Consider the following 26,050-nt stretch of genomic DNA (forward strand, 5'->3'; position numbering starts at 1 on the left):
TTCTCCCCATGGGTTACATTATACCACAGACCCACAGCAGCCTGGAGAGAGAGTTCAGGGGTAGCTATGCAGGGGCAGCACCACCATCACCTTTACCTCCCAAGGAACAGCATGTCTCCTGCAGCACCTCATCTCCCCTGCTCAGGGCACCGTGGCACCACCTCCACCAGGTCAAAGCAACGCTGTTTTCCTGCTTTCCTCCTTCCTCACCTGCCCCCAGAGACCTCCTGAGCCCTGCCACGGCTTTTGCACCTGGGGTGGGCGGTCAGGCAGGGGTCATGGCTTCACCCCTCTGGCAGGAGCAGGAGAAGGGGGACCCCAGGCAGGGCTCCGGTTTTAGGTAGAGGAGGAGAGGGAGCTTGGCCCTGCGTGCCAGCCTCGGCAGCCCTGCCCTGCCTGCCCCCACCCCACTGCTGCCCTGTGCTACGCTGCTGTGCCCCTCCTGCAGCAGCACTACTGCACCCGTCCCCTCGCCTGCCTGCTCTGCCAGCTCATTCTGGGTGCTGTGCTTCTTCCCTTCACTGCTTCTCGCCTTCGCCACCCCTCCTCCTCACCAGCCTGCCTCTGCCCCATCCCTGCTCCTTCCCTCTGTGCAGCCATGGCAGCCAAATCCGCAGGCAGACAGCATGGTGCGGCAGTGAGCACAGCCCGGGGGGCTCCGGCACCGCGGCTCCACCGATGCCTGCTCTCCCCCAGAAGCTGCCGTGGAGACGGCTGCTGCCTCCCCTGTGCACGGATGCCCTGCACCGCGGGAGCTGCGGGTGCCTGCATCCCCTGTCTGCAGCCTCCGTCTGCATCTTCCCGCACGGCTCTGCCTCCGCCGGCAGCTCCCCGAGGAGCCGACCCATTTTTGGCTGCGGCAGGGCAGGGAATGCCCACTCCCACTCCCGCCGGCCCAGCCGCTCAATCCTGCCATTCACCCTTCTTTGCTGTTTAATATAAGTAAATAATTAAGTGTCCCTGTGCCTTGCTGCTGGAAAGCATCCGAGGGGCAGCACAGGATAGCTCTGTGGCCTGAGACTAATAAAATACAGTGAATATCAGCTGCAGCATCATCTGCCTCCCATCCTCCCAGCCCTGCAGAGGCACCTCTCCCCACAATTTGTTCTTCTGAACCCCCAGCTGGGACGGCCACTAACTTGTTTCATCAGTGTCAGTGTTTCGGCAGTGATGACACACGCATGCTGAGCACCATTACTCTTCTGAATAATGCTCTAGATGGAGGGACGCAACTGCTAGGGGAGACCAGCTGAGCCAGGAGCAACAGGGCTGGTGCTGTCTATAGGCACCAGCAGACAATAAAGCAGCCCTGACAGAGCATAAGGGTACACCACTGAAGGACAAGCTGTACTCACCCTCTCCAGGTCTTGCCTGAGGTGCATGAAGAGCTTTAGGCGTCGGTAGAGAACGTCCTGTTCTTGCTGGGCCAAGTTGTCCACTTCATCTGTTTTTGGTGTCAGCAGCGGTTTGTTGGAATTTGCTTTCCTCTTCAGCTTCCAGTACTGGTAGACAAAATCCACCAGCGATTCACTTAAGTCAAGGTTCTCTGCCACCTCCGAAGGCTTCACGAGTTCATAGAAGTCCTCCTCCAGCTGCTGGAGCTTCTGCTTTCGCAGCGTGACCTTCTCCAAGTCCAGCTGGGCTTGGTCGGGTTCTGTCCGCGCCTCCTCGGGCAACTTGGTGGCACCGGTGCTGTGCTCAAGGCAGAAGGACTTGAACTTCACTTCGTCGTTGTCTGCTAGAATAGTCCGCATGTCGAGGTTGTGGTCGAAGGCGCAGGTGACGTGGAATGCGGTGACGCAGGCGGGCATGGAGCACTGTGGGGAGAAGGACAGGGCTTACGGCCAGGGCAAAGCACCATTGGTGGGGGGGATGCTTACCAACACAATGGGACACCAAGTGCTTGCTACAAACCCGGTGACAACCATGCAGTGACAACACCTACCATGAAGTGATGGATGCTCCACAAGAGGTACTCCTTACGGAGAAACACCTGGATTGCCCAAGTCTTAGACACCCATGAGCCGGACACCATAAACCCAAGCAGAAGAAACCCAGGGTTTGCTATCAGCAGGCACCTTCCCACCTTACCTGCTTTAGTCCTTCTCTGTGACGGGCCCTGCTCGACTGTCACCCACCATAAACGGGAGCTTCCAATGGTTCTTCCAACAAGATGTGGCAACAGGCAAAGACAACAGCATGGGCTAACGGGATGCTCAAAGACTGCCAATGCATTTCTCCTGATGGAGAAATTTTCATCTGTATTTCACCATTAAACCGCTCCACTCTGTTACCACATCTAAAGCTCAGATGCCACGTTCACTGAAAACATCCAGAGTATGTCAAGGTTTGTGAGTGAATGTGGCATCTCAGAAGCAGCCAGTGCTCCCGCAACACGACGCCTTTCTCCTCTGGAAATTACACAGCCTCTAATTAGCTCCATTAAAAAAAGAAGAAAGAAAAAAAAAGCAACTCAGCATATACAGAGCAAAACATCACGAAATGAACTTTTTAGAACTGGTACAGTGGCTACAGCGCTGTCAAACTTGTATTGGATTAATTTTTTAATGATTTCCCTAACTTACCTCAGGCTTAAATTACTTTGGATCCCACAGGCAACAAACCTCAGCCTGGTTTCCTCCAGAGAACCACCCCCAGCCAGCACGGTGCCTGTGTCCACACCAGCACCTTCTCCCCCTCTACTCATTAACCAGTTTTTAATGGCTCAGAGTGTCAGGTAATTATTTCAGCCATAACCCATACAAAATCAGTCTACTCCAGCTGCTAATGACCAGTTAAACTGCAATAATGAGGCATTTTAAGTGGGCTATTACTGTAGGCACCATATTTTGGCATTTATAGAAGAATTGTTCTCGTGGGGGATGAAGATGTAGCTGTGGCCTGAAGGACCAGGCAGAGGCATTATGAAATTTCCTGGATGTTGATGACAAACGATTCGGTTTTAGCGGGGCTCTGCTGCACTTGAATTCTCAAAAAGAAAAAAAAATAATAAATTTCTGGTAGTAGTTGAGGAACAGAAGTTTTATGGCTTTTTATCTTCATCCCATCAGCCCTGAATTCCTGCTCAGTCACCCAGCATGTGAACTTTTGACTTTGCTGCTTTTAGATATTTTCCCTTGACTTTGTTTATGTATCTGCTGGTGCTTATGAAAGCGAGAGACTTGCGCGGCTGCCAGGGCCAAGAAAAGCGTAGGCAAGTGGTGTCCAAGTCCTCCACTTCCAGGACTCTCCAGGCCCTGCTCCAAAACCTCCGAAACCAGCGGGAAGAGCTGGATGCAGCCCCGCCACGGCCGAGCCCTGAGCTGTACCAGCACGGCTCTGGGCAGCGATGCCGGGCTCTCACTCCTGCAGGCACCAGATACAAGCGGATTATGAACTCCTACCCCCTGCTTACCCCGTTTAAACACGGCCAGTTGGTTCTCATTTCAGCCTGAAATTGCTCGTGAAAATAGCTGAGAGCTTGCAAAAACCAGCTCCCTCTGCCATGGTGCCGGCGCCTGCGTGGAGCCTGGCGTCGTGCGGGACCCGTCGGGGCTCCCCATGCCAACCCGGGGCACTCACCGCAGCACCGGGTGCCTGCCCTGCCCATCCCACGGGATGAGCCCTGCCGCAGCCTCCTATGCAGCTGAAGCACCGTTTTCGTTCTCGAGTATTTATTTTTTGTCGTGAAGGAGGGACAGAGGGAGCCCAGCCTGACGTGCAGCTTCCAGGTTTTTTCGGTGCAGTCAACATACCACACACCGGCTTTCAACAGCCATGGAGCGAGCAGCGGTACGAGGAGATGCGATGCTGCTTGATGGAGTCACCCCTCCTCACTTCAACGGCACTTTCAGGCTGGAGTTTTGCTAGCTGGAAGTTCCCATGATGGAGCTTTCTTCTTTGGTAGCCAAGATGGTAATGGCACTGCATGGAGCTAGAGAGCTCCTGATATACTCCTGGCATACTCCTGACATAACTCCTACAATACTCCTAACATACTCCTTGATGTCCTCCCGACGTACTTGATATACTGCTGATGTACTCCTGATGTACTCCTGACATACTCCTGATATACTCCATCCTGGCCATTTCGGCATAACAGCTGGGGGTGCTTCAAACTACAGCAAACTTTTGTGCTGTTACACACGTAAATACCTATGGCACAGAAAGTGTCATAGATATTTATGACAATTACTATGACAAAACAGATATTATGACGAAGAGATAAGAGAACCGGCCGCCACTGGTGAACTATGTGAGCTAAGGAAAGCCACGCAGCAATGTCCCCTCCCGCCGGGTTCTGCCCCTGGTGCTAACACCAGCATCAACACCACGGCTGTGCCTTCTGCCCGGCCAGCGTCCTGCTAACAGGAACGACCATCGCTCCACCTTAGGAATAAAGCAAGTGCAATGACTCCCGTCCTGGATCTTTCCTCCAACAGATGGCAAGCGGCATTTGTCAGAAACCGTGCCCAAAATGCAAATAGAAAATAATTAGGCAGCTCGGCTGACAGGGCCACAAAGAAAGGTACCTGCTTGGCCACGGCTACCCAAGGACCTTGCATAAACTGACAATAAAAACATATTGATCCACCCCAGAATGGTGCTGGAACGAAGCCACTCTTTGTGGGAGGGAGGGATGTGCCACGCAGAATAAACCAGGCTCAAAAGACTGGCGCAGTCCCTAAGCCTGCTTTGTTATCGATCATGCTTCGTTATCTTACAGCACCTTTCATTCAAGGACTCCAGCATGCTTTGCTTATCCAGGCAAATCCATTCCCAAACACAATTCCAAGAGAGAGGGTGAAAACTGCACTACAGATTAATGCGGGCTGTTAATTAGTCCTCAAACCACTCTTACTGGGAAGAAACAGAGGGAAACGCAAGGCAAACAGGAGTTGACCGGCTTACAGTGGTGCTCCGCCGCAGCCTGGGGCCGGCGGGGAAGGAAGCAGCTCCTCCAACAGACCTGCGAGGGGATCTCGGGAAGGAAAAATTAATTACCGGTGCTGAACTCCGGCCAAGCCATCAGCCACGACACTTCTGCATCCTTACAAAAACTACCATGTGATTTTTAGTGACCACAGATGGTCTGGATCCTGGTAGCGCTTCTCAGCTGCAACAAGCAATTTCCGCATTACAGCCACCCTCGGAGGATGCGGGGCTGGGGCAGAGGATGGCGAGGGGGCTGCACGCACGCTTGCTTCTCTCCCGATGGCAAGCTGTATGTTTTCAGGGCTACAGGCACAATCAGACGACAGCTCCGGGAACCACCGCACCAGTTATCCCAGTGGATGGGGACCCGGGAACCACCGCAGCAGTTATCCCAGTGGATGGGGACCTGGGAACCACCGCACCAGTTATCCCAGTGGATGGGGACCAGTGGCACAAGCAGCTCAAGGGGAGCAGGCAGCAGCGGGCAGAGGAGCAATAAGGAGTGGTGGAGGACACTTCCAAGAGCTTTTTCTCCAAAACAAACCAACAAAAAGAAAGCTGGAAGATGCTGACAGCAAAAGATTGTGCCCTTTGGAGAAACTGCCAGCAACTAACACAGACCTGGCACTCTGCACTGCGTTGCAAGGCTTGGTGAGCTCTTCCAGTAGCTCCGAGAAGCGAGGAGGGAGCTGGTGAGGAGGGAGCTGGGTCCCAAGCGAGCGTGGTCAGGACTTGGGCTGTGCCAGAGCCCGGCTCCTAGCAGTCTCTCTTCCATCTCAGCAATGCAAATGAGAAAATTCCTGCTGGATTCTGAGCTCTCTTTGGCATCTCATGATGTCTGACCACAGGAACCACCATGAAGTCGTGATTTCCCCTTAACAGGAGCCAGGGAAAGGGTGCCTCCAGGGCAGCATCCCTGCCCAGTGCCGGGGGGCTGTGGCTCGGCTCTGGCCACACCAAGTTACGCTGAGTACAGAGCTCCGTACCAGAAAGCAAGGGCAGTAATCACCTGCAAGCAGCAAGGTCAGAGGCATGGAGAGCCGTGGGGAGGGTTCCCCAGGACTCCCTGGGTTTGCTTCCCTTTTGATGGTCAAATCTGGATGGGTAAAAAAAAAAACCCTAAGCAAAAAATATTTCATGTTTGTCTCTGCAAATGTGGTCGAGGTGGGTGTTTTCTTAAGCTGTGGTGCTGCCTCTGAGCGTTCCCGTGCCCCACTGGGATGACAAGTCTTCTGCTCCTCCAGCTTGCCTTCCAGATCTCGCCTCCCGTTTTGGTGAAGCCCAGTCCCAACTGGCCACTGGGAAACCCCCCTCCTGGAAGCAACACCCTTCCTTCCCCAGACCTGCCCCACCTGCAGCACCTGAGTCCTGCTGCCAAAAATAAAAGCTCTAACAGAAAACAATCTCCTCCTTTCAGAGCTGGGTCACACGCCTGAAATGCTGACAAAGGTAGTTAGATTACACCTGTATAAACAGGCACTACTCAAAAATATGCTCCATAAACATAAGCTTTCAAAACAGAGCTCTGTCCCGCTGATGAGTATGAAGCATGTTTATTTATCTATGGGTGAACTTGTTGATTTACCCCATAAATCCTTAAATAAAGGCACTGCCTGCCCCCTTTTTTTTTTTTTCCTTTCCTTCTCCCCCTTTTCCTTGAAGCAAAACCATCCCGAGCGTGCTAGGGTGGCCTTGGCAAAGGCTCTGGTGACAATCTTGCAAAGACTTATAAACCGTGAGCTGCCGACACATCAGACAATAAAGCTCCTGTTCCATCTCAGGTGACCTTTAATACAAATCCATTTGGTCCCCGGGATCTCACAGCTCCCATGCCATGCTGGCACTAAGAGGATGAAGCCTCAGAGAAGCTGAATTCTTTTTGATGCTGCCAAGCCTGTTTGCCTCCTTCCCTGCCCTTCCGTTCTTTGAAAGCAGTTGCTGTTATGACACAGTATCTCCATCTGGCAGGGGGAATAAGCAGATCCACCCAGAGTCATCAAAAAAGAAGTGAGTCAACGCTAGAGATTTAAAGAAGTATTGTGAGATTTCATTTCAAGCTAAGGGGATTGCTTTTAAATGACTCCCTTTAAAGTATTAAACCCGAGGTGGGAGCAAGAACACAGTGGAGCCTGCAGACCCCCCCGTTCCTATCGCCCCCCTGCAGCCAGCCAGCTACTTCTAGTCCCCCCCAGTCTCTGCCGCACGCACCGACCTCCGAGGTGCAGCTCCTGTTGCTGTACAGGAGCTGATCTGTCAGGATTGGTACACATCCTAGACTTCCAGGTTTTCCAAGCTTAATGGCTATTCCACCCCCTCCCCCACGCCCAGACTGCTTTGGTGCCTGCTCTGCCGACAAAAGCAGCGGGCACCGCAGAGCGGCCGATCCCCCAGCCCGTCCGCACGGACCACGGGACATTACGCTGCTGGAGCAGCGGGAAGCAGGGAGAATCAGTGGATGCAGCAAGGCTCCCCGAAAGCTCTCACACCAAGAGCGCTGCATTTTGGATGCGAGCTTCTGCTCCTCGCTCCCCAGTAAGAGAGATCATTGTCTGGGAAGCTGTGTCCCACTTTTGCAATCGGAAAGCCCAGAGCGTCCTGCTTTCAGTCTGCAAAGAGAACGTCTCGCCCTCCCGCTGTGGGAAGAGCAGGCAATCAGATGTCTGCAGTGGTTTTCTTAGATGTGGTAAAACAGGAGAAAATGTGGGAATGTAATACGCAGCAAGTACTCTATTTTCCAAGCCAGCAGGCTAGTGAGGACTACCTAATCCTGGGGTTCCCTGGTACCCCTGCAACAGAACGGCTTCCCAGCCAACCTCCGCTGGTTTGTGAATACTTGGGCTACGTATCTGATGAGTATCCCACTTTTCTGGCAGCTATGCCAAGCCTTTCTGCTGGAGGTTCCCGATTTCAAACCACGGTCATTTGCAGTCCTGGTGATTAGTGTCACTACAGCAACATAACTGTGTTATGCAAAGAAAGTTAATCTAGATTCCCAGCACTCAATACATTAAATGATTGCGAACAACATCTGACGATGTCTGATGGGCGCTTGTGCTCCCTGTCGTTAGGTTTACTCAGAGCAGGAATAAGCCTCTGCCAGATCACGTTCACCAACATCTTGAGAATCTCCAGTGGCTAGTACAGGCACAATCCTGGAGGTCTGAATTTCTTTGGTGCCGACTTACATACCTGAATACATGTCCCAGTGCACTCCTTGCAGAGGCTGCAGGACAAAGCCCATCGACTTGCTGGGATATGTGAGATCTTCGTTATGGGTTCCATTTTTTCAGGACATCCAATGCTAACCTGGCCACAAAATAGAAGGCAAGTTGTAAATACCGGCAAATCTCCTACAGGGGGACGTCTGTGGTAGTTTGAATGAGGGATGGATTTTAATTTTTTAATATATTTTTCAGGTTCACTGGTCATTTGGAAAAAAAACCCCAAAGCTCTAAAACCAGAAACAAATCTGGATGAAATGGAAGGAAGTATTTATGTCGGCGTTTCATCTGAACTAATTCCTCATGTGGATGTTGCTGTGTATCTCAGGTAGGCACGTGAAGTTATCTTTACCCTGCCCAGAGGTCCTGTGAATGCCCCCACCTCCGTGCCCTGGCACCCCACACCTCTGTGCCCTCTCTTAATAGGGAGCCCTTTGGCTGCTAATTAAACACACAGCCCTCCGACCGCCCGGCCGCGTGGCTCTGACCTCGGCACAGCCCGCTGAGCCAAACTGGGCTTGCTGTTTAGACCATTAATGACCATCCTGGGCTGAGACTCGAAACCAGGTCTGTGCCCGCCCATGTGTCAAGAGGAGATTGGAAAACATCTTACTTCAGGTATCCATAAGGCACAGCTAACGTGGACCCATTTCGTCCCGCTCCGGGTGGGCTTCAGCGCTCCCCCCCTCTTGGGGCACAGCAGACACTTTGGCTGAACACCGAGGGCGCAGGTCCGGCACAGCCAGCTCCCGATGGGGACCTTCAGGATGCCGTAGCACGCCTGCACGGACAGCAGGGAGGAGGGTTAGCCCCAGCAGCCCGGGAAGAGCATCCTCCAGCCCTCCTCCTTCACCCCCACCTTCTTCACTGGCTTATGGCCACCACATCTGGGCAACCTAACGAACAGCAGATGAAAAGCAGCTCCGCAGACAACAAGGGTAAGTTCTTCCTTCCTTGCTACCTTCCCTGTTTTCACAGGGATACTCCTGCTGGGTCAGTATGTCCTGGGTTTTAATTAAAAGCTAAGCAGAAAAATGTGCTGCCTATCATGGCCAGCATCTGCCCGGCTCCCGGTCGGGGGTGGGCAACCAGGCTGCTCCATCAGACCCCCACGCCGGCAGCTCTGCCGTGCGGACACCTGCCTGCCCATCCCCTGCCCGCGCCTGAACAGCTACCGGAGCCATGACAAGTCGGAGAAGAAATGCCATGCGGAGAAGACCTCTGAGGCAGCTGAGGGCTGGAAAGCCACAACCCCATGATTGAGAAAGATGGCCACACTGGTTACACACCCCACACAGCCCAAAGGGAAGTGAAAATAACTACGGAAAGGTAAAAAGGGGAAACCGATAGTCATGAATATAAATCAGAGGGAAGGAACCATGAAGGATGACACATCTAAAGGATGATAAAATTAAAGGAGGCAAGGACAAGTCTACGGCCAAGAGAGTGAGAACAAAAGGACTCGGGTCGCTCACAGAACTCCCTGACCTGCTGCGATAGCGCAGGACGCAGAGGAGCCAAGTGTTTCATAAATATTTCTCTTCCGTACTTGGGGAAGAGCCAAATGATAAGCCGTATCGCATAATGACGACGATAAAATACTTTCCACTTCAGCCGTAAGTTATGACTGTATCAAACAGCTACTACTAAAACTAGACAGTTTTTAACCAGCGTGTCCCAGTAACTTGGACTGAAAAGGTTTTCAGAGAGGCAGAGGACTGCCCTGGGTGCTGTCGTGGGGCTGTGCCACGTTTTAAGCAAGGCAATGCAATTTATTCTAGACCTGGTGCTCTGATGCCCTTCCAGAAGGCAAGCGGGCAGTGCCAAAAAGGACCCCCAGCACTGTTGGCTGTAAATGGAGCCCAGGCCTTTGTCAACACCATTTCTTGAAGTTTTTGCCAAAAAAGAACAGCTTTTCATCCTGCTGCCGCAGGTCACCATCACCCCAAGTGGCAGTGCTGCAGGCAGGGACAGGGCAGGGGGCAAGCAGAGATGCGTGGGTGTGGGCAAAGTGTCTCCTCTGCCTTTGCTGGCCACAAACAGACTTTATAACACCACTTCAGGTTGTCCCAAAGTACAAATGCACTCTGATAGTGATTTCCAAGGGGAAAAAGCTACTTCATGAACAGATTATTGGGATAATAAGGAATTAAGGGAGGTAATGTTATTGCTGTGAGTCTAACACGGTTCAGAGAGACTTAACTGTGTGTTTCACAGCGCCTCCAAATCTGACAGATAGGTAAGTTCTGTAACAGAGGTTTTTAGAACATGCGATTTAGTACCAGACAAAAATCAGCCTGGTATGTACTACCAGGAGAATAAACTGGCTGCCTGATCTCAAAATCCAGGGGTAAGTGGGAATTATGACCAGGTATGCATCTCTGGCAGAGTCTCAGCTCTTGGCTATTTATTCCCAGATGTTTCATAGCAGCTCAAGATGCAACCCTGCTCCTAGGAGCAAATGCTACAGGGCCTCTGCCCTAGACTAGGCAGGGATCTAGAAACAAGGTGGGTTATCAGCTAAACACACTCTCCCGGTCCGGCACCAGAAGGTGCTCTGGGAACACGGAGCAGAGCAGCACTGAGTAGGAGCACAGCAGCTATTTTTATCGCTGCGCCTGTCACGGGTGCAACATCACCAAAAAGGGGACGCCAAAAAACCAGGGAGGATGCCGAGCCACAGAAAAATGTGGTGTGGTCCATGTAACAGAGGGAGGGCTCGGCCATGTCCCCACACTGGGGAACAGGAATTTGGTAATGACAGGACCGTGGTGCGGTGGCTGGAAGCTGGAGATGGATCGCTCCCATGCTAAGCAGAAGTGCGACGTTGCCACCGCGAGAGCGATGAACCACAACAATTTAGCAGCGGGGGGGGAGATTCCTCCTGGCTGAAAATTTTAAAATGAAGATTGCATGTGTTCTCTAAAAGCTACGCTTCACAGGAATTAATTAATAGCAAGCCTCATGGCTTGTGTTATGCAGATGAGATTATCACAACGATACCTTCCAGCACCATAACCCACCAACGTGTGTCTGAGCACCACCCTGCTTCTGTGCCACCCCGCTGGGATGCAGGAAGATGGGACGTGGCTCCAGCCGCGTCCCATGGGACCCCAGCTCCCCTCCACCACTGCCTGAAAATGCGAAGCCCGCGGCATCACTGCCTGGATGCCCGCAGGAAAGCATCATCCCCAGCAGGTTGTGGATGCGGGGCTGGCAAGGGCACAGGGCAGCTGAGATAGAAACCACGATGCCACGTAACACCCCGTGCCACGGCTCTGCACTTTGTGGCTCAGGGTGTAAATTGGGGCAGAGAGTAAATCACCGGCAGCTTACAGAATGGCATTGGGCTTCAGGTTAGACTCTGCTCCCTGAAAACTATGGAAAATCTCCTTTTTCTTTCAACAGCCTTGAAATCCAGCCCCCCGCATCCCCTTGTGCAGCACCGCACTGCTCCCAGCGCCAGGACCACTGCCCAGAGCGGAGCCGGTGGGGTGCTGCGGCCGGCGGTGGGCACAGCCGGGGTCCACACGTCCCCTTGGCAGCCCTGCTCACCGCCACTTGGGCATGTTAAAAAAAAACGCAACCCCCCCAAAAAAAACCCCAAACCCCAACCCTGAATCATCCTGGTATTTTGTGGAATCTGATTCACTGATGGAAACCATTCAAAACACCCACCTCCCGCAACTATAGATATCTCCAACGTTCTCCCACCTCCAGGAAGCACTGATGGAAAAGCCGCCCAAAAGACGAGCAAATGGCTCTTGAGAGGAAAAAAACCCAAACCCCTTCGTACAGAGGGTGAAGCCCAGGAGATGCTGCTGCCATTCCAGTTGCCCTTGCAGCAGGACCAGCAAAACCTCCCTGGACCCACGCAGGACCCAGGAGACCCTCCCACGGCTGCCTTCTCCTTGCCAAGGTTTCCCCAAGCGCAGGAGCCCACAGACACCCCCAGACAAGGGCTCGAAGCACTTGCATTCAATTCTAAAAATAAAATTATTTTCCTCCAGGCAGTAAAATAAAATGAAATCCTACACTCATACAGCAGGGAAGCTGGGACAGAAACCCTGTGAGGTGAGGCAGCACTCGTGGAGCTGGAAGGTGCTACTACCCATCGTGTATCGCTGCAGAGGAGGAGGCTGGAGGTCCGTGCGAGCCCACCGCTGTGGCGAGGGCAGGCTGCGTGCCGGGCTGCGGGGCCACGTCCCTCCCAGCCCACCAGCCAGGCCCGCACACGGTGCCGGCCACCCCTGGGTGCTAAAGATCCCGCTGCAGCTTAGTAAAGCCAGATGGGGTAAAGAAAGAAGAATAAACACATTAATGGAAGAGCGGGCATAAAATAAAGCATCACAGAGACCAGAGAATAAGGAGGAAGGGGCAAAGCAAGCTTGCAGGGAGCGGCTTTCAGCCTCTGGTTGTGTATTTCCATGGGCACTTTGGAAGGGTTTGGGCTAAAAATAGAAAAAAGCAAGTTTGTTGCCTGCCAGCTCCCCGAGACCCCATTTGCTACCCTCGCTCCGCTGCAGCTGCACTGGGAATCCATCCGAAAAGCTCAGCAGGGCTGTACAGCAGCTGAGGGAAAGGGGGACAGGGACAGGGGGGACCCAGAGAATGGCACGGGGGCGCGATGCGCAGGCAGCCAGCCCTGCTGCTCTCCCCCCGCCGTGGGGGCTCACCTGGTGCACGCAGACGTTGCACTTGTCGCAGAACACCATCTCGTTACCGTCCTCCCCCTCCGGCGAGCGGCAGACGTCGCACACCACGTCCTCGTCATACTCGATGCCCAAACCCTCCTCCGTTTCGATGGCGATGTTCATGTTCTCGTAGCACATGGTCTCCAGCTCCTCCAGCACTCGCTCCAGGGTGATCTCGTCCAGCTCAGGCTTTTCTGCAAGGCAGAAGGCAGAGGAGGACACTGATGCAGCTCTAGAGCAGGAGCTCACCCGCCTTCGGGGAGCGTTTTGCAAAGGGCTGAGCATTTCAGATTGCAACTCAAGAGGCAAATCCACAGCGACGGTAAGAGCGGCGATTCAGTAAACGGCTGCTTCTAACTCGGGATGCAGTTTATATTTCATAGACAGTAACAAAATATTGCTGCTGGCTGAGAGGAAAGAAACCCATTCAGCTGAATCAATGCGGATAATTAGGTCTGACAGTTTAAATGTTCAAGGAGACAAGTTTTGCAAAGATGCTTTCTGCAGCAAGGGCTCAGACAAGCTTTGGCAACACAAAGTCAATGCTTTAATTGTTATAACTGAAAATTGACCCTTTTAAGGCCAATTAAATGGAACTGTAAAACTGAAGCCAAAGGCTGAAATTGAGGACAAATTAGGGTTTTTTTTCCTGGCTGGGTTTAGTGGAACCAGAAGGGCAGACCTGGGCAGGGGTGAGCTCAGATCCACTGTGTTGTCTTTTATTCCCCCTGTACCAGCATCTTTAGCGGAAAGAAGTGGCAGAGGTGCTTTACCAGAGGTTTCTGCAGAGTGACAACCAGCAATACAAGGCCAATAACCAGGAGAGGCTTTTTCAGAGGAGCAACCTCCAGCAGCAGGATACCCAGCCACTGTTACAGGGGGGATGCTGCTGCCAGAAGTTCAGCAGCACTGGAACAGTGCTGTGCTGAACCCAGCCCTGGCAGTGCTGCCTCTCACCCACACACAAAGGTCCTGGTGCCACAAATGCAACGTGAGGACACTCCAGGTAAGGAAAAAAAGAAGCAAAAATAATCTGTCAGCAGTAGGAGTGAGGTTCTCCGTGAGGAGTAAGAGGCACAGTTAAGCTCCCACTGCACCCCATCTCCCCGTAAGCACCATTTCATCACTTAAGAAGGCATGGAGATGAGGATGGAAATACCAGCAAGATGCAATAAAAAACATCTAAACATCGCATTTCATTTGCATTTCATTGTTTCCTTGGATAATATTATTCGGGCGGCCAGGATGCTCCAGAATGCCACAGACAGTGGAGGAGCCTGACCCACGCTGCTGTCCACCTTTCTTGATGCAAGGCAATGGGAGAAAATATCTCATTAATGAGCACAGAAGGGGAAAAAAAAGCCTGAGGAAGTACTAATATGAAGCAGTTATTAATTAAATGTTCGGTGAGAAATCTGCCATCCTGGGCATCTCTTGAGCCACAGTGCGATGTCCCTGTCCTGGGCCAAGCTCTGGGGCCCAAAAAGGTCCCCAGGGCTGGGGTGGGATGGGGCCGCAGGGGTCCCGGGCAGCACTTCTAGCTGCACCTTTCCCTGATGGCCACGGACCGGCTGGAAAAACTCTGTCAAGGGGGAAAGCAACCCGTAGGCGAGCTCGGCAAGCAAACACACCATTGTCTGCCTTTTTAAGCTCTTCCCCGATGTTTCGCATTGGCACGGTTTCCCTTGGCTTGACAAGTCTCTGCAAACATCTAGCCTGGCATTTTACATGTCTCTGTCGAGTCTGAGATACCATCTAAGACAGACAACACTGTTCCCTATCGCAGCCCTTTCAAGTGTGGGGCTGCTGAGCCGCAACACGCCGAGGAACCTGCCAATACCTGTTCCATTACCGAGCAGCCCTGGCGATGGGCGCAGGACCTTGCAGAGCCCCGGGCTGGCACAGGCTGCCCGGGGACCACTGGAGCTCGGCCAGGTGAAGCATCCTGCGCTGCCACGGTGGCACAGCGAGCCCCACGCGCCGGAGCCAGGATGGAGCTGCTGGCTCGCTCCTGGCATCGTGCAGGTTGGATGCAAGAGGGCAGGGAGCAGGTTACAAAGCCTTTCTTTTTTTTTTTTTTTGCCTTAATGGTGCATACACACCACCAGAGTTGCACTTGCTCTATGGAGAGCTGTAAACCACGACTTTACATGAGTATTAAACAAACCCAGCAAGAACACACTCCTCTTGGTCAGCGTTTCAAGTCCACATGGGTGACTAGGATCCCAGACACCGGAGTGTCAGCCTGGAGTTAACTCTTTCTCCCAGCACTTCAGGCTCTGCTCTCTCTGCTCTTCTGGAAAGCAAAATGATCGTTAAAGTGCTCCCGGTGCTCTTCCCCACGCACTTGCTAGAGCCGCCCTGTGCAAGGGGCAGGGCAGGCAGCGAGCTGGCAGCTGCAGGCAGCGCGAGGAAGGAAAGGGAGGGGGTTTCCACAGGAACCCTGGCCCTGACCTGCCCGCAGGGTCGGGATGCACTGGCGTCGCCACTGCCCCCACTTCACCTCCAGTGGAAAGAACCGGCTCCCATCCCATCTCCTGTGTTTTCCACCCATGGTGATGCCTCAGCATCACCAGCTTAACCCTGGGGAGAAAGTCCCTGCCCATCCCAAAAATCTTGCGCCGGGGCAGGACCAGCACCCGATGGGGTTTCCTTATCAGCCTACGTGCCACAGAGCTGTTACACCGTTACACCGAAAAATATAGATCTCTCCCTCCTGCGCACACACACGCGCGCTCTCACACTCCATTTAGATGTAATTACATTAGGAGTTTGTTTGCCAAGCGCCATTCAGAATACCTCGGAGCTTATTGAATTGACAATTGCACTTGATGGGGATGAAGCGATTAATCGTTTATGAAACACTAAACAATGGGGCCTGGGGGTGAAGTGCTTTTTCCATTTGTGCTCCATTTATCTCCTTCTGCATCATGTAAAGTTTGTGCTGTTAAACCCCATTCACAAAATTGTCATCTTTTTGGCTGCAAAAATGCTATCTGCATCAATCGTGGTCAGCTAAATAGCAAAACCAAAAAAATGCTCCACCAAAACAGTCTCTGTGTACATGCACAAGTGATGCCGTTGCTGTCCCCGGGGAAGGAAAAGCAAAGACCCAGATACTGATCTTGACTACAATTAATAGGTCCAGCGATGTCCGGGGGCTAAGTCATGTCTGAGACCATCACCAGGACTGTGGACTCTACCTGCTGACCAAGAGGAAGATATTTTTACCTGGTTAAGGTAAGCCAGGGTCTTGTATGAAAGGTGGGGCAGAAAACGAAGCTTTTCTGAGCCTCCACAGAGAAGGGCAGCGTAGCTGCAAATTCCTCCGTCGTTTCTCTCCAGACGGACACAGGCAGAAGTGAGAATGCAGTCTCATGCCAACATAACCACCAGTGACTTGGAGTCATGTTCAGAGTAAAGGGCTCCATGTTCCACCACCCCTGCCTGGAGGCCACCCGCGCCACCCACACCCTCTCCCCATTAACACCGAGCGTGTTGATGATGCTGGGTTTTGACGTAGCCACGCAGGCTCCCTGGGACCCCCCGACACTGCCCTGCGCTGGGAAGGACTGTCCCCGAGGGAGTGTTGCCTCCTGCCGCATCCCGGCTGGAGAGAAGCTCTCCTCTCTGGGCCCACAGCGGGATGCTGGTGGCAGCGCGTATCCCAGAGGAAGCATCCCTCGGAGGAGAAGGCGGCCTTTGCTTCAGAAAGGGAGGAGGAGGAGAAGTGCCAGACAATGACATGCTACAGGAGGTCTCCAAATCTGATTCAGAAAGGTAAAACATGCAGGAACCGACCCAGCCTTTCATCTGAACTTTGCTCCCAGCAGAAAACTTCCCTGTACCTCTCCCGTCGGGGTCTGCCAGGATCCCTGCAGCTGCCCAGCATCCCCGTTTCCCTGGGGGGCTCCTGAGGGTCCTGGCCTCAACCCTGTGCGCTCAGCAACCCCAAACCTCACAGCAGCTGCCCGTACGGCACCTGAAATGCAGAATTTAAACACTTCATCCCAAAGGAGCTGGGATCGCTGAGCTGGCACCGAAGTCACAGCACCGGGTCTGGAGAACCACCAGGCACATTCTTTTACACAACGCCGCTCTCCGTTATAATTATTTCTGTAATACCGTAATTTATGTGGCATGAAGGAGCAATATTCTTCTGCTAAATGAATTCTCAGCTACTTCTTGTCGTGGTGTGAGCCGATTCACTGCGCAGGGAGAAAAACAATAGCTGGTGAAGACACCTTTCACAGAATGGAGACCTATTTCTGACTAAATTGTGCTCCACTAAAATCAATTTACTGAAACAATAAATCCTTTTACCCTGTGGAGGTTACCTGGAGATAAAACAGCTAATGAACAAACAGCCATCAGGACTGCAGGCTGTGCCACTAGCTGATTCAGAAGCTGTAAACCTTGGCATCTACTTTTCAGTATAAAAATATATATAAACAAGCAAAACTACTGGGTTTTTTTAATTAAAAAAAAAAAAAAAAAGGAAAGCACTTGTGAGATGATGTAGGCTTGTCTCTTAGCATCTTTGAATAACTGAGAGTGAAAGGCTGCCAGCTCCCTGATGGGATAGGGGTGTTCAGACGCAGCATGGGGACCACGGGCTTCTGAGATCTCCCCCCAGCTCACTGTCCCTCCAGCTCGCCCTGGGTGAGTCACTTCAAACCTGCCTGCTTCAGCTTCTGCCTCTGCAAAGCTCTGCTGAGGATCCTTCCCCCCTCAGAGGCCGGGGGAATGAAAGCAATCCGGAGATAAAAAGCACTGGTTAGATGCTGAAGCTGAGCTGAGGTACCGGTGTGCAGAAAGACACGCTGGGAGAAGCACACCTTGCCTCTGGATGAGGCTGGGAGCTGAGCACCCACGCACTCCAGGCACCCGCCGGGACACCAGGCACCCCTGCCCCAGGCTGGGTGCTCCCCTGGGCATCCCAGGTCCTGTCCCAAGCATCCTTTGCAAAGGTCAGGGGATGACAGCCAACCACCTGAACACCACGCCAGACCGTCTGGGACTCCCCCAGCCACCTCGAAGCCATCCCCTGCAGGCACACAATGCCTGGGAGATGCAGCAATTGCACATTAATCCTTTACTGATGTTATTTATGAGCAGAACCTCAACATAAAAGTAAGACCAACAAAACAAACAGCGACATGCAACCTGCGCGAGCTGAGCATCCGCAGTGAAACTTCTAGATATTTTGTTACAAACACAGCCTGCTAATGCACTTTTTAAAAGATTTACAGGAACCAATTATCACTCTTTCTGCCACCCACCGACATCAATTATTGCTCAAATTTAAGATGATGACAAAATGTTTTAGGAGCCACTTTACAAGCTGCCGTCTCTCTCCAGCGATGCTCAGCACTGGCGGAGCTGTCCTGGAGCACTGCGGATGAAACCCTCCTCGCCCCATCCAGCAGCAAAACTCCGAGTATCGCTGGAAGTACTGCAATTACTGCGAGGAATTCATGGAATAGCAAAACAATGATCTGACATAAAAACTGATTCTGCCAAAAAACGGGGAGGCAAAATGTCTAAAGCATCTCCCACTGATACCCAGCCCTCCTAAGCTATACATTAATACATGATCTATATTCAATGAACACATTAATCTACACAGAGCTTTCCTGCAGTAGCTGTTTCTACGAGCTCATTTAGCTCAGCTTCCCCTTCCAGAGGCTTGCAGTGTTTTCACCTCTGCCAACAACCTACAGAACTGCCACCTGAAAATATTTCTGGATTTCCTTACTGAAAGATAAGCTTAAAGGCTGAGGCTATTTTCACACAAAATTAGCCTGGATTATTGTGCTTGGATTGTTCTTCTTCTTCCTCCCTCCCTTCCCTCCGGCCGCCCCATGCTGTGGCACCCCAGCAAGCTGCTGCGGCTCGCCCGGGCAGGGGCACCGCAGCTCCCACTGTGCCAGGGGCACCCCGGCCGGCGGTGGGGGAGGTGATCATGGGGGGACAATGTTGTTCATCCAAAAGAAGAGCAGAAGTCCTGTGCACCCACCTCCAGCTCTCCCAGACCCCCGCCGTGCTGCTCAGCAGCTCTCCACGAGCCAGCTGCAGTGGGCTCTCACCTTCATCATTTCTGACTGCCATCACTTCTGTGCCTCTTTACCCCCTGGGCTCGCTGACTCGCCTGTTCCCGAGTCCTGCCCTCGCATCCAAGTGGGGTACGGACCCCTACATTAAAGAGCAACAGCCTGCGAGCAAACGCGAGTGTGGCACCTGCCTACGGGCAGCTCAGGCGAGTCCTTCTCCCCGTGACACCAGCGGCATTAATCCAGATAACGGCGATGTAACTGAGAACAGCTTCCAGCCCTAAATCTGCTCCCAAGATACTTGTACGCTGTACGTTGGCACTCTATGAAATACATCTCTTGCTGGCGATACACCACCAAGTAGCAGAGGATTTGCCGGTTCGCCTATCCACGCACCCAGCCGCTCTGCTGCCGAAACGGTTACTCGTGCAATCAGCTTACGATCTCGGTGGAGAACAAAGATTTCAGGCTACGCGCGGATGTTTGTTGTGGGCTGCAGCACAGACATGTTATAAAACAGCTCCAAACTGGCAGGATTTCTTCAAAACAAGAGAAAGGAGAAAAAAAAAATATTCCCAACAAGCAGACTCTGAATTATTAATGGGCTAAGCTTTGTCAAGCGGTGAGCGGCAAGCAGGGTGAGCCTGGGTGCGGGGGCATGGTGGGGAAGGCGGTGGAAGGGCCATCGCTGCGAGCGGTCCCGACAGCTACGGTCTGCGTGGGGAGACGCTGGAAAGGGGGAAGCTGGGCTGGTGGTTAAAGGAAATGGATCCCACTACAAGGACAGACCTCCGCACATCCCCCTGCCAGCCAGGGCTGGGGAGCACTGCCGCGGGGGGCCGGCAGCCCCTGCATCCCCCGCATCAGAGGGCAGCGGTGCCCACCACAGGGCTCCCTCCAGCCGGCTGCACGGGCAGGGAATGGGGCTGCACATCTGCTGCCAGCACAGCATGGCGGGGATTCACCCCCAAAGTCGTTAAAATCATGGAAGAGATTCAAATGCCAGCTATAGGGTGGCCCCGCAGAGCCGACGGAGCTTGGCCGTGGCGAGGGGCACCCGTGGGTGGGTGGCAGCTGCGTGGGGACAGGCTCTGCCTGGGCAGCACCAAGACCGAGCTGTCTTGGGGGGCAAATAGGGCTCCCCAAATCCTGAAAGGATGCTGTGGGATGGGGCAGCCTCAGACAGGCACTCCCGGCACTGCCAGGGAGGCAAGCAGCCGCTCTCTGAGGCATACATTTAATGTCAGCCTCTGCTCCATTGAGCACATCTTCCCCAGGGTCACTCCACCGACTTCGGTTTATTCCAAGTCTACTTGACCAATCTCACCTCCACCGAGGGAGGTATCATCTCATTAGTACACAGACATATCTCAAGTATGCAGTGATGAATTCCCCCTGGAGCTTCAAAAGCAATGCATGTGACCTTTGCATGTTCCTGCCATAAAATACCAGGAACACCTCCAGCTCCCAAGATAGAAGCTGTGGTGGGCATATGTGAGCAGCATACACCATATGGATTAAGTCAAGGGAATACTTAGAAACTTCGACTCTGCCTTCAGCAAAATTGATTCCGGCAACGTTTTTAGCCATTTCTTGAGGATTTTCCGTGTGTTTATGAAGTGCTGATCACTGCAAAGGCATCTTTCAGCCTTGGTCTTTGAAGTGTCTCTAGCCCCACTCTTACAATAGCTTTGGATTTAGTGGAGATCACAAAATACAGCATAAAATGTTAATATAAAAACGAAGACTTATGGCATGGCTCCTCTCTAAAAGGAAAGGCCTGGGCCGCCTGGAGCGGCACGTACATAAATCTGGTTCAGGGTTTCATTCAGACTCCTTCAGACCCACTTTTTTAACTCTCTCATATTGCAGCAGCAACAAATAAAACATTTAGGCAGGGTTAAATACTGATTTCATCTCCAGCACACAGTCCTTTAAACAGTACCTGTCTCCAGTACAGCAACAGCTCCCGCAGTATCTTACAGGGCAGTTCACAGCTATTTAAAGCTGGTTTTACATGTAAAACTTTTGCTTTTCGGAGCCATTTCACCTAAGTGGGAGAGGAGCCTGCGGAGCGCAGGGAGCTGGAGCTATCTGGAGGTTTATCTGATCTCGGTGATAAAATTCCATCCCTGGGGTGACCTAAAAAGGACTGGAAAAGGCATGTGCTGTGTGCTACGTGGATCACGGCGGCAGGAGCGAAGCGAGAGGGATGATCTCATAGGTGTTTTCCAGCTCCCCTCCCCGCCACTCCTCGAGAGCCAGTCACAGATCAGGCTCCTTCTTTGTCATTAAATATTTTGGGAATGACACACTGTGCCCCTGGACTGCCCAGTGACAACAGCTCAGCTAAACACCCAGGAGGAATTTAAACTCCTGCCTATCTCCTGAGCTGGGAGATAACTCCTGACTTCTCTCAACAGGAGAGGCTGCGGTCCTCCAGTTAAGTCACATTAATGATCTCAGAGATCAGCAAAGCTGGGCTGGAGATCTCAGCCTGTCATTAATGTCAAGGGCTTCCGGGAGAAAGCACTAATTGCGGACTGCCTTCAGCCCCACCTAAGGCAGGGGGCAATCTTCTGCCTTGGGTGGTGAAGGGCACCCAAATCTCACCCGTGCTGTGCCCGGCTGCCTGGCTTCTCCCGTATGGGAAGCAGAGGGAGCAGAGCTCTGGCACAGCCCAGGCGGCGAGCAGCCATCAGATGTGCTGCAACAGCATTCCTCTCCAGGCACCCAAACCCCACCACTTCCACGGGCAGGAAAACACGTCCCCCCGAAGCAGCCCGCCGGCCACCCCCCCGGCGGCACCAGGCACCGGCGGGCGAGATGCGGCCGCGGTCCCGCAGCCCGGAGCACCAGCACCCAGCCTGCTCCCTACCTGCCAGACCCCCAGCTCCCCACGGCGCCGGGGATGGGGTATTAATCAATGCCACATGTTTTCCCTTTCAAGTCACTGGAAAAAATGCACTAGCCCTCGTGCTGCTAGAGGAGTCAGGAGGGCTGGGGGATGGGGCGAGATACCAGAATCCTTCAGGCTGCAGCCGTGTCCGCGGTGGATTTCGCACACCAAACGCTGGTTTTCAAAGCTGCTCCCTCCCCGGCATATTTAAGCATATTTAAGGCTCAGCCAGTAATTACAGCGCTCTTTCAGCAACAGAGACGGGCTGCAGAATGGACAGTGAGGCTCTCTGCGTTATCGCTGCTGAAATCCCCTGGGTTCGTTATTACTGTCTATAGCTGGCTGCGGCAGGCGGGCTCAGGGGCTTCGTCAGAGACCATGGTGCCATCCAGCCTGGTGCTGTACAAACAGCTCCTAAGGACCGTCCTTGAAAAAGCTGACTGTCTGATAAATGACAAGGAGCTAGAGGAAGAAACACGCAGCTTGCTCGAAATTACAGAGGGTCAGCAGCAAACCATCGCCTATGTCCTGACATCGGGTTCGGGGCGCACTCATCAGGATGCCGCGATGCCAGCCCACCCAACGCGCCTGCAAGGAGCGGCGCTACCAGGGGTATGTGATGCTCCATGCTCAAGCTCCCCTGGGACAATGTTCAAGCTCCCCTCCTAAACCCCAACACGCTCCCAAGGCAGCGCCGCTGTGCCAAGGTGCACGCCAGCCCGAAGGTGACATGGCACTGGCAGCTGCAGGGGACAGGCAGCTCCCACCTGGCCTGGGGCAGCGGCATCCCTGCCCCAACGGCACCCATCTCATCTCAACCTTCCAGTTATCCATCAGCACAGGAGCTCCACATCTGAAAGCCATTTAAGACCTTGCATTTGTAACCTAATACTTTGAAGAAATAATAAAAGCAAGCCAAATTTAACCCAACTGGGCTGGAGAAGTCAAATCTCTGCCCACTGCCTTCCTAAAGGCTTATGAAATATGTACAAGGGGAAAGTAGAAAGAGAGACAACCCTTCTCTGGAGCCCAGAGACACAACTGATGGGCACCTAGCAGTGGAGATGGTGAGGGAAGTGCAGCAGGGGATACGGTGAAAGCCCGGTGGAGTCAGAAGGATGTCCAGTGTAGCACAGGCTGCTGTCCTGATGCAGTAACGGCAGCTGTGCAGCGTCAGGAAGGGTGAACCTTCAGCAAGGTACCTGAGCGGGACCAGGCCACTCGGGGCTGCCCAGAAGCACCCTCTGCTCTGCCCAGGGACTTGGCTGTAGCTGCCAGGAGCTCAAAACCTGGGTGTGCCTAATGACAGAGCTGAGGCTGCTAATACAGGACCAGTTAATGAGGGCAAAGCTGATGGTGATTTGCTAGTGATACTATGGGCTCCACAATGCCGAGATTACGGGAAATCCAATATACAGGATATGTATAATAGATAATTAGCCAAACTGTAAAAGCAGCCTCTACAACCTTCTCAAGGTCTCGAAGATCACGGTAACAAAATTTGGCTGCAAATTATGAGAACATCAGAAGAACAGAGATCTTCTGCAACCAAGACCAGCCAGTGCAGTGGCCTGCTTCTGAGCTCGTTTACATTCCTGTGTAAGTTTACTGAAACTAAACCTTACTGCAATCTTACTGAAACTCACTGCAGCTCTTAGCCAGCGGGCTGGGAGACTCAGCACAACCCTCCCGTTCAGCAGTGCATGACCCCATCTGCTCAAGCACTCGGTAACATACCTTGTCCCACCCCCGGGAAGACCTTTGCAATGGGGAGTCATACTTCATGTAGGCACGCTTCAGCTTTCACCGACCTCACAAGGTGAATGTTTTATTGTGGTGTTATTCTTACCTGCGCGGCAGCCGCCACACCAGAGCAACCCTTACCTAACAAGGACTGGAAAATCCCTCCACAGTCTGGCAGGACTACAGACCCACGTGCCTGTGCCAACAAATCTGCCCAGCAGACCATGCTAAGCACTAGTGCCAGTGGTCAAATTCCAAGCCCAGGTACTTGCACTCAACTGAAACGCACGAATGGATTTTAAGAATGTGCAGTGATGTAACAGCAGTGATGCAGGCAACGTTATGCCATGATACTCAGAGACACCTGGGAAAGAGACAACCCAGGACCAGCATTTCTGAGAGTTACACGTTGTGCCTAGGAAATCCTCTTTCCTCTGACTTCATCTGCCCCGTTGGAGAGATGCTGCAGAAATGCTTTCAGATCTGGCCAGTCAAAGAGGAGTCGGGCTCAACGCACCCGCCCTGCACAACACCTCCTGCAGCTCAGATGCTGCAGGGATCGCTACAGGAGATGAAGATGGTCACGCAGTTGGAGCGCGGTCATGAGTGATCTGAATCTATTGGTTCTTCTGCAAATCAGACCCCTGCTCCACAGGACACGCTGCACTGTTCCTACCATCATCTGGTTTGCCCCGTTCTTCCTGCACCGTGTCCAAAAACTCCTACGTGAGTGAGAAGCATCGAGATACACTCAAGTTCCTGCACTGCAGCAATCCACATCGTCTCTTTTGGAGAGCCTGAATGAAGATTTCTTCTTCAAGACCTTTTGTTCCACATTATCACTTAAAAAGCATGAACGCCCACTCCGGGATGCCCAGGCAAGGAGAAAAACAGCAGCAATACTCACCCATCTCCTTGAGCTCCATATTAACAAGTTCCAACCAGCAAGCATCGAGCTCATCCAGGTCATAGCGGCTCACCCCTTGCAAGTAAGTCCTTGTAGCTTCCGAAATCTCGGAGCCAGGCAGGCTGCTTGGTGAAACCTGTGAAGGCGAGTTCTCCAGCTGCGGTATGATCCTGGAAGAACAGAAGAAGAGGTTGAGAAAGAGCTAGAACTTGCAAAACTGTCCCTTTTCTTGCCATGGAGGGTGCAACGACGCCTTGTACAAACCTGACTTTAAGAACAAAAGCAAAGGGGTTTTGTGCATTTGGTGTTGTCTGCTGTGCCTCGGATGCCCTGAGGACTACAACGTGGTCCCAGCCCCAGAGACTGCCGGTGTGGGCGCCTTATGTGATGGTTTGAGTTGGGATGCATCAAAACAAGCCAATTTTCAGAAAACGCTGAGCACAGCCTGGCTGCCAGCTCCCCTTCCCAGGACCTCAAACCTGGGGTTCGTGCTTTCCCAGTGTCCCAAAGACAGGCAGCGCAGGGAGGTGGCAGCATGGTGGCACGGCTCCAGCATCGCACCTGCTGCCGAGGGCCAGCCTGCACCCCACTGCGCCATGGCTCCGGCTCCCGTGGGGCTGGCTTCCTATGTGGCACCATGGCCACCCGCCTCAGGCTGCGACCAGGAGGGGAACGAGCAGTCTGGGAATCAGGAATTTGGGTTTTGGCCTCTGCCTCCATCTACCTCAGTGTATGCTTCCCTGTAGATCGGTGGCATAACACCGAACCCTTCGGAAATAAAAGCGGTACCAGTGTCACACGCAGGCTTTACCCCCACATCTCATTCTTCCCGAACACCCACTGATGCTGTGCAGCACGAACCCGCCCGCACGCCACACGGCTCCACGCTGCGGAGCAGCCCCAGGGAAGCACCACGCGGGCAGCTCTGCACCGGGCTCTCCGCGGGAGCACACCTGCTCTTCAACAGTTATCCAATTCCCTGTCACACCAGGAGAAATTAAGCCACTTTTCCACTTTGCATGGCTCCTTTCTTCCTCCCCACCTTGCATTACCACCAGCCTGGTGGCAGCAGCCTCCTACATGTTTAGATTCCTGAGTCAAATAAATCGACCTACAGCTACAGCTGCTGGCATCAACCTCACGTTGCTCCCCTGATGTTAGAGGGTTGCTGCTCCCCATGGGGGCTTGCAGAGAGGCTTGCACAGAAATGCCACATCAGGGCAGAAATAGCTCGGTCGGGAGAAATACATTGTCCTGCCTGTGAAACCAGGAAATCTGATGTGGAAAGTACATGCGAGCACAGGACCAGGGCCGTTACAAATAGTGATGCTCTTGCCTGGAACCAGAGGTTCTGCCAGCGAGGGGAACCATGGCACCAGCCCATCCCTGCTCCGTGGCTATGCAAGGCCATTCCATGCCCTCGGAAAGGCTGGATGTGCCCGAGCCGTGGGATAAACACAGGGACAGGACTAAGGCAAGGGCTCCTGCTCACCGTGCTGCCAACCCAGCACCCTCCACCCTGTGGGCAGGATGGTAGCACGCAGGCACTGTGTTTGGCACCACCACGCACCCTGCGCCCCGTGCATGAGATTCTTTGC

At 53.1% G+C, this 26,050-nt stretch overlaps 1 protein-coding gene across 4 annotated transcripts in view; it reads right to left on the bottom strand.

Annotated features, from left to right (window-relative positions):
- The window catches only part of JADE2 (jade family PHD finger 2), an 84,114-nt gene that overhangs the window by 15,817 nt on the left and 42,247 nt on the right, over nucleotides 1-26,050 (bottom strand). For all 4 annotated transcript variants that reach the window (XM_080400433.1, XM_080400435.1, XM_080400432.1 and 1 more), the window contains exons 5-9: nucleotides 24,453-24,622; nucleotides 12,833-13,044; nucleotides 8,770-8,937; nucleotides 8,125-8,241; nucleotides 1,356-1,817 (exon numbers count right to left, since the gene is read on the bottom strand). In XM_080400433.1, coding sequence (XP_080256559.1) covers nucleotides 1,356-1,817; nucleotides 8,125-8,241; nucleotides 8,770-8,937; nucleotides 12,833-13,044; nucleotides 24,453-24,622 — 1,129 coding nt within the window. The remainder of the gene's footprint in view (nucleotides 1-1,355; nucleotides 1,818-8,124; nucleotides 8,242-8,769; nucleotides 8,938-12,832; nucleotides 13,045-24,452; nucleotides 24,623-26,050) is intronic.

The sequence above is a fragment of the Falco punctatus genome (assembly GCF_963210335.1).
Source record: "Falco punctatus genome assembly, chromosome: 8".
Lineage (NCBI taxonomy): Eukaryota > Metazoa > Chordata > Aves > Falconiformes > Falconidae > Falco > Falco punctatus.